The sequence below is a fragment of the Tachysurus fulvidraco genome, chromosome 16 (genome assembly GCF_022655615.1).
Source record: "Tachysurus fulvidraco isolate hzauxx_2018 chromosome 16, HZAU_PFXX_2.0, whole genome shotgun sequence".
NCBI lineage: Eukaryota > Metazoa > Chordata > Actinopteri > Siluriformes > Bagridae > Tachysurus > Tachysurus fulvidraco.
In genome coordinates, this window is record NC_062533.1 from 12,159,863 (window position 1) to 12,167,613 (window position 7,751).

A 7,751-nucleotide genomic window follows, 5' to 3' on the forward strand; every position below is an offset into this window, starting at 1 on the left:
GAGATGTACTCCTGCAAACTATTAGTTATGAAGTTAAAAAAATATGAAATACATGTTATAAAGTCACTCTATTCATGTTAGCCACATACATATTCGTGATGTTATACTAAACTTGTAGCTTTGATGTGGGGGAAAGTTGCCACATCACTTTTTATACTTTCTCATTAGATTCTTACCGAAAGAAACAAAAAGTTTCAAAGAAAAGGAAGAAGGAAAAGCCTGGCAAGAAGGTATGTTTTTATTATTGTGCAAAGTTCAGTATGACGTTAAATATTCACCCAGTCGTTCACTGATTTTGCACAGTTAACCTCACAGTTAACCTAAGCCTCTCAAACACACACACATACACACACACAGAGACGGTTAGTGTTCATTAATTGATTTTTTTTTTATAGAAACAGAAAGTAGACAAAGCACGGAAACGAAAGAAGGACAAGAAGCATAAAGGAGATGAAGATTCCTCTGGTCCTGTTCAGATTTCAAAGGTAATGGTTTAATAACATTATAATCTACATTGGAGTTCAAAAATAAAATCCCCATCATGCTGATGTGTGTTTTTGTTGCAGTACCTGAAGGAGAAGAAGCGGAGTGGCAAGTACAGCATGATCTCAGGGAAGAAGATCAAAATGAAGGTGAAGAAATCAAAGAAGGACAAGCAAGTGAGTCATCAACGTACTTATCTTGTATTTCTGTAGCGTTAAGTGCTGCTGTTATATTGTGTGGTGTTGTGAACTACACAGATTCTACTCTTGGGGGTTTTTTTTTTGTATTTTATGTAAACGTGAATTTTACTTCTTTTATCTTTGTTTCAGAGAGACAAGAACCGTGCAGAGCTGTTGGAGTTTCTGAATTCAACTTGCTAATTCGGACTCTGTGTGTCCACCTTCCCCATAATTCATTTATTTTTTTTATTTTTATTGACTTTGTCTTGGCCAATCAGCTCTCAGGGAAATGCCTGTTATTTCCTGTAATGGACCGCACTGTGGGGCCTCATGCTGCTCACCACAACTGGAGAAAAATCTTATTTTGTTATCTTATCTTTCTATATTATTTTGTTAACATCCAGTACTCGCATTATATTCCTGTTAGGAAGCGTCACTCTCGTATGTGTTTGATTTTTTTGAACTTAATGAGAGTGATGTTCCGTACTTTTAACCTACTTTAGAATTCAGACCACTATTACTGTAATAAGACTGCCCAGGTTTTTAAGATATTTCAAAAAAAAAAAAAAAAATGGATTTTTTTTTTTTTAATCCAAGACAGACTGTTCTTTTGATTGTTTGCTTGTTTTTTGTTTTTTGTTTTTTTGTTGTTGTTTTTTTTAGTTTTTTCCAATACCCCTGATTTCACAGTTACAACAGACAACTAAAAAACATGTAGAAGAAGTGAGCGTGCAGAAAATATCAGTAAACACAATTCTGATGGCACATAAATATGATCAAACAATAGTGCAGCATTCAGAAAATCTGTGTTATTTGTCATGTTTAAATTGGTAAAAATTGATAACATGCTGACGTCTGTAAGGATTCTTAGATAAATAAAAACGAATCGTTTCAAATGTGCAATTGGATTTATTTGAGGTTCTAGAGGGCATATAGATAGAAAGAAAATATTCCTGTTTTGATGTTGTGCCTTTTCACTTGTTAGTCCTGACTAATTATCATTCAGTAAATTAATTGTGAAGTGAAGTCAGAGGTATTTACCATTACCTAGACTCTGACTTCAACCTAAATCAAAATCTGTTGCTTGTATATGCTGTTATAGATTGAATATATAAAACAAATCCATGGTTGCACATAAAGAACATATACAGGCTAGCAGCATTGGGTAATGTTCATGTCAACCATCAGAATGGTGGAACATGTGATTTTGTCTGTAGAACTGAGACACTTTGTTGATGGTCTATTCGAGATCAACGGAGAATGGTGTGAATGCTTTGAGAATCTCAGAATGCACAATATGTGAAACCTTGAGGTGATGTGCTACAACAGCAGACATCCATGTGCAGAAAGATTAGGCTAAGTTTCACCAAACTTTAACGATGAAGCCCGGAAAAAATGCAGTCTGGTCTGATGAATCTTAATTTCTTTTGAGGCATACAGGTGGTAGAACAGAAATTGGCACCAACAACATGAATCCATGAACCTAAATTGTACCCTGGTGGAGGTAGTGGACAGTGTGGGAACATTTTCTTGGTACACTTTGGGCCTGTTAGTACCAGTCAATCATCACTTGAATGCCACAGCCTATTTAACTATTACTGCTGACCATGTGTATGCATTAATTGCCACAATTTACTCATCTTCTCATGGCTAACTCCTACATGATAATTCACCATGTGACAAAACAAAAGGAATCTCAATAGAAGCCTCTATTTTGTCACATGTACATTACAGCACAGTGAAATTCTCTCTTCATATATCCCAACGTTGAAGGTTAGGATCTAAGTACAGGGTTAGCCATGATACAGCACCCCTGGAGTTGTGCGGGTTAAGGGCCTTGTTTAAGTGCCCAACAGTGGCAGCTTGGCAGTGCTGGGGCTTGAACTCCAATCAACAACCCCAAACTGGTTTAATGTGCTTACTTGTCTATGCTCTTGTTCTCTATGTTCTAAAATTTGAGCAGCTTACTCAGTAAACCTGACTTGACTATTAACACCTGAATTACAAATGTAGCAACTACATTATTAACCTACATTAGCTGTAATAAAGGAAAAACAATTCATCTATCACAGTTCATATACACATACCCTTATCTGTCATCATTAAAAGGGTTTAAATGGAGAATTTCATTCATCAGTTTTATTTATCATTTGATAAAATGAATCACATTTCACATTTACTGAAGATGGAGTTTGAATTGCTTACAGCTCACTGACAATACACAGACATCCCAAACAACTACACTAATACTGAATCATTAACATTTATAAAATATTACTATTTAAAAAGTTTTATTTATTTAAGTTTATTGAGTACACGTTCCTAAATGTCTTATAAACCAGCCCCAGAAAACATCCTTCAATGAAATTCACAACTGTTAGAGAATCTACAGATTTCATTTAAAATAAACGTTATCATTAAACCATACACATGGCATTTACATTGTACAGTAAGCGTGAGTGTTATGATGCCATCAGTATGAGGGTATCGGAAAAATATTTACTGTAGTTTTCTGTAGTAAATAAAATTTAAATGTTATTTATTGTTGTGTTAAAGAACACGGAAAGTGATGTGTAGAACATTGTATAACGTTTGGTGGTTAAGATATCTTTTTTTTATTATTATTCTTTGTGCAGCTCCATTAATAAAGTTATGTTTTGGGAGTCCTAACATCCATCACACATGGCCATTAATGCCTTTGTGTCTGAAATCAGGCATGCTAAACACACGTTGTGCTTTTTCAGCTGTGTGTCCAAGTCCTTTCTCAACATCCTGAGATATGGTGTGGACTTCCTCTAATCCAGAACTGCTAGAGGTTAGAGCCACAGAGCTGCCAAATGGATTTATTCTCGTTCTGGATTTAAACGTAAGCATGGACAGACTGATGGAGCGCTTGTTATTCCACTGCCGAGCCAAGCGCTGTGCCTCCTTCTCCTCCTGAATGCGCTCCAGTGTCTCAAGAACAACAGCACGGAAAAGCCCGGAAACCTCTTGCACCTCTGGCTCGTTCTCTGTTAGAACCTGACGAAATCTGCCAAGAAAAAAGAACCTGGTTTAAGATCACTTAGGTGCCCGTATATAATATACAATGCTATAAAAATATCACTGAGGAACAATGTACCTGGAGAGAATATTCCATATAACAGTATTTCAGTGTATTAACTATACTGATTTAATAACAAAACAAGCTGACACTCATTGTATGATGGTTAGCTGTTCCAGGAGGGTGGGTGTTTGTGTAGGATGGGTTTGTGCTAAAGCATAAATTTATGCTTGTTATGTAACAGGGAAATGTCTTCTATGTACAAATCAAAGTCTGAATAGATTTACAAGTCCGAATAGATGTCACATACTTTGTGTCTTTTTAATACAGCAATTAACCATGTTAATTATTTGAGTAATTAATTGAATAGTGAAAGGGGGTTGTCTAAATGTTTTAAAGAATCATTTTTCAGATAGTATCTCTACTGAATATTTCAGATCCATTTTCTCAATGGAATTTACAAAATTCAAGCTATCCCAGGCCCTACAACAGCTAAAATGCCTTTGCATATAAAAAAAAAAAGCTAACAACCTCATTAAAGCCAAAGGTTATAACAGTTCTATCATGTGTAGCCTAGTGGTTAAAGTGCTGGACTACCAATCAGAAGGTTGTGAGTTTGATTCCCATGTCCACCAGGCTGCCACTGCTGGGCCCCTGAGCAAGGCCCTTAACCCTCAATTGCTCAGTTGTATAAAAAAGAAACATAAGTCGCTCTGGATAAGTGTGTGTGCTAAATGCTGTAAATGTAAATGTTCCGTATAGCCATTCTACTCTCAAGAGGTCTAGATGTTAGAGAGCCTTAAAATAGCTCACCAAGGAAGGTTTTATTCCTACATTAATTTGGTGTTTATGTGCCTCCTAGACATGAACAAAGATCTTCCTCTTCTGAGAGCGTGAGTGGAAAAAAAAAAATAAATTATGATTGTGAATTTATAAAAGATGACTCTCAGCATTTTTGATTGGTTTCATTTTCTTTTATGCCAAATGATTAAATTATGAATTGTAGAAGATAACCGTATGTACCAAACTACATACTGCTCTCTCATTCATCGCCATTATGTCTCATTTCCACAAATAAATCCATTTTCCTAGATTTTAATTTTATAGTAATACAACATTCATTTTTTAACTTTCCAATATATATTCTTGTAATGGCAATGAAGGTGAATACGAACAATCCTGATTGTTATAGAGCTGCAGGTGTGTGAGCACAGAAAAATTAGCACTGATCACAGATTACAGTAGACCCTCTGGAATATAGCTGAAAAGATCAGCACTGACTACAGCACATGTCTAGGCAACAAGCTGTTCAAACAAGATTAGGATAATCAGTAAAACCAACCACACATAAATATTCACATAAAACAACATAAAACATGAAACAGAGATGATGATGATGATGATGATGATGATGATGATGATGATGATGACAAATATCATTGTACCTTAAGGCCAAATCACCTTGCTAGCTTATTTACAGTTTACAGTATCAGTATGAAAACATGGACTACTTTTCACACACTCCTTTTTGTTGATCATCTGTTTCAGAACAACTAGAATCAATTCTAATCTATAATAATGGATCATTATAAAAAACTATTGTTTACTCATAAATGGTATTAGATGATAGCAAATGCATTAGTATATTAATTCATACATATATATTACTCAGATGGTGGTGCATCACCATGGTTTTAATACATGTCTGAAATATTGTTTTTGTGCAGTTACAGGAATCTGCTGTTGTGAGTCTGAGATAATTTGGTGAATATATGTGTATAGAATTATATAGAAATGAGTGATAGGTTTAGTGTGTGGTTACCGGAGGATCACGGATCCGCAGTAGGATGGATGTATTTTGCTGCACAGGTCCTCGAGCGCAAGTCTCTCTCCGTGGCTGATGTCGTAGGACACGCGCGGCGCGCTCACCAGCCAGCTGTAGTCCACACCGGTGCGCAGCCGCCGGTACTCGTTATCGCGCTCGCGCTGCAGCCGCTCCGTCTCCTTCATCTGCCAACTGAGTTCGAGCATCAGCGTGTCTGTCACTATCTCAACCGGATCACGCCGCGCGCTCCGGTACTGAGGCTCGCTCCAGCCGAACCACGACATGGCTGAACTTTACGCACACTGCGCCTGGAACGATGAAATTACACGTGTGGAGTTACTACATATTAAAATCCCAGTTATGCAACCGTCATGCATGTTATAGAAAGCTGTGTATTTATTGTACAGAACGTCTAAAAAACAATTTGGACGTTTCAGATTATGGGTTACAGCAGTTTTCATGTCATGTGGCATTTAACTATAAGTCTGGTGGCCTGGGAAAAACACATCAAGGGGAAAACAAATATGGCTAATCTGATTTTTTTTTTTTTACTACAGTACATATACTTTGTCCTCTCTATTTTCAAAAAATATAAACATTTTACATGACAGAAATGATGCAATCTTAATAAACTCAGCTGTAATGTCTGGTAGTCTGACGAGTGTCTGGTAAGTGTGCCATGATGAGTGCCATGATTTGTTCAAGTCTTTGCAAAGTCAGTGGACACAATGGACATAAGCCTAAGTAAATTAAACTATAATCAGAAGTCAACCCTTAAAAGCTCTGTGACTGATTAATCATCAATAACTTCCCAAGTAAAGCGAGCGTGAACGGAGCTCGGACGAGTGAACAGATAATGACGAGGCATGTGGATGAGAGTTATATACAGTAGGTGATGCTGATGGTTAGTACTCAATTCACCATAGTTAAAATCTGACACTGAGTGTCCTTTGTGTACCATATAAAAAATTCTATATTCCATGTCTTAAAGTAGATGGATCAGTGATCATGACATTAAGGCACACGAAGCGAAATACAATCCCAAAAGATCTGAATGGATCTGTAGCTGTAACCATCTAGTAAAAGTTACAACATTAATTAAGATAGATAGATAGATAGATAGATAGATAGATAGATAGATAGATAGATAGATAGATAGATAGATAGATAGATAGATAGATAGATAGATAGCCAGTCTTCACACTGCTGTAGTGTTAAAGAAATCATCTGTCATATGGAAATGACCTGGTTGGTTGGGATGATTATCATACTTGGCTTTAATATATCAGCTACTCTACTGAATCATTCTGTATCACATATTAGTGTTTGTATTGTATTATATATGAATAATTCATTTATATTCAAGTTATTATTTAAGTGTGATCATTAAATACATATACTGCAGATACCGTAGCAGCTGATAACATTACAATAATCCACCATTGTTGGTACGTACCTTAAGTTCCTTTCTTAACTCTTCAGACTTAAACTCCAACTCCAGATCTTCATAAGACTTCAGGTTACAGTTATCAAGATGTGTGCAAATTGGTTTGCTTTTTGCTTTCAAGAGATTGTCCTTGTATACTGCACTTTTCTCTCTCTCTCTTTCTCTCTCTCTCTCTCTCTCTCTCTCTCTCTCTCTCTCTCTCTCTCTCTCTCTCTCTCTTGTGCACTTTAGTTCAATCCACTTCTTTGTTCTCTCTCTCTCTCTCTCTCTCTCTCTCTCTCTCTCTCTCTCTCTCTCTCTCTCTCTCTCTCTCTCTCTCTCTCTCTCTCTTCCCTGCTTGTCCCTGGAGTGCTGATCCAGCATAGGCTGCTTTATAGTGAACAGCCTAATTCACATTCTCTCTTTCTCCCTCCCTTACTGAAGTAGCTCTTCACTCACTGTTGCTATAGCAATGTTCTGTAAGCCTTACAAAGACAAGAGGCTGACGCACAGAGAGAGAGAGAGAGAGAGAGAGAGAGAGAGAGAGAGAGAGAGAGAGAGAGAGAGAGAGAGAGAGAGAGAGAGAGAGAGAGAGAGAGGGAGAGGTCACCTGGGCTGTAAATAGATTACAAGCATGCATGTGGGCTAGGATGGCAGTGTTCTGAAGCATTACACTCATTAAAAGTCATTATTTAACATGTTTATTTACCTTTATGTTGGGAATTGTCAGACATATGATAGATAATATGATGAGTCACTTACAATGTTTTTAAAATAAGCTAATGACTAAATATT

The 7,751-nt window shown here is 36.8% G+C and overlaps 2 protein-coding genes across 2 annotated transcripts in view; one reads left to right on the plus strand and one right to left on the minus strand.

Moving 5' to 3' along the window:
* Positions 1-1,560, plus strand: part of si:ch211-22i13.2 (uncharacterized protein LOC553945 homolog) — a 5,322-nt gene extending 3,762 nt beyond the window's left edge. Inside the window, exons 4-7 of the mRNA XM_027166138.2 lie at positions 169-230; positions 396-485; positions 567-659; positions 813-1,560. Coding sequence (XP_027021939.1) covers positions 169-230; positions 396-485; positions 567-659; positions 813-863 — 296 coding nt within the window. The 3' untranslated portion in view covers positions 864-1,560. The remainder of the gene's footprint in view (positions 1-168; positions 231-395; positions 486-566; positions 660-812) is intronic.
* Positions 1,561-2,852: 1,292 nt separating this feature from the next.
* rd3 (retinal degeneration 3, GUCY2D regulator) lies at positions 2,853-7,208 on the minus strand. Its single transcript, XM_027166137.2, has 3 exons — positions 6,987-7,208; positions 5,528-5,838; positions 2,853-3,693 (listed from the first exon to the last, which is right to left on the minus strand). Exons 2-3 carry the CDS (start codon positions 5,812-5,814, stop codon positions 3,339-3,341), a joined length of 642 nt encoding a protein of 213 aa, XP_027021938.1. The 5' UTR covers positions 5,815-5,838; positions 6,987-7,208; the 3' UTR covers positions 2,853-3,338.
* Between the last annotated feature and the right edge of the window lie 543 nt (positions 7,209-7,751).

Coding starts and splice junctions, on each gene's coding strand:
- rd3 (XM_027166137.2), bottom strand. CDS start 5,814: ATGTCGTGGTTCGGCTGGAGCGAGCCTCAGTACCGGAGCGCGCGGCGT. Junction 3,694..5,527: donor TGCGGATCCGTGATCCTCCG/GTAACCACACAC, acceptor TTTTCTTGGCAG/ATTTCGTCAGGTTCTAACAG.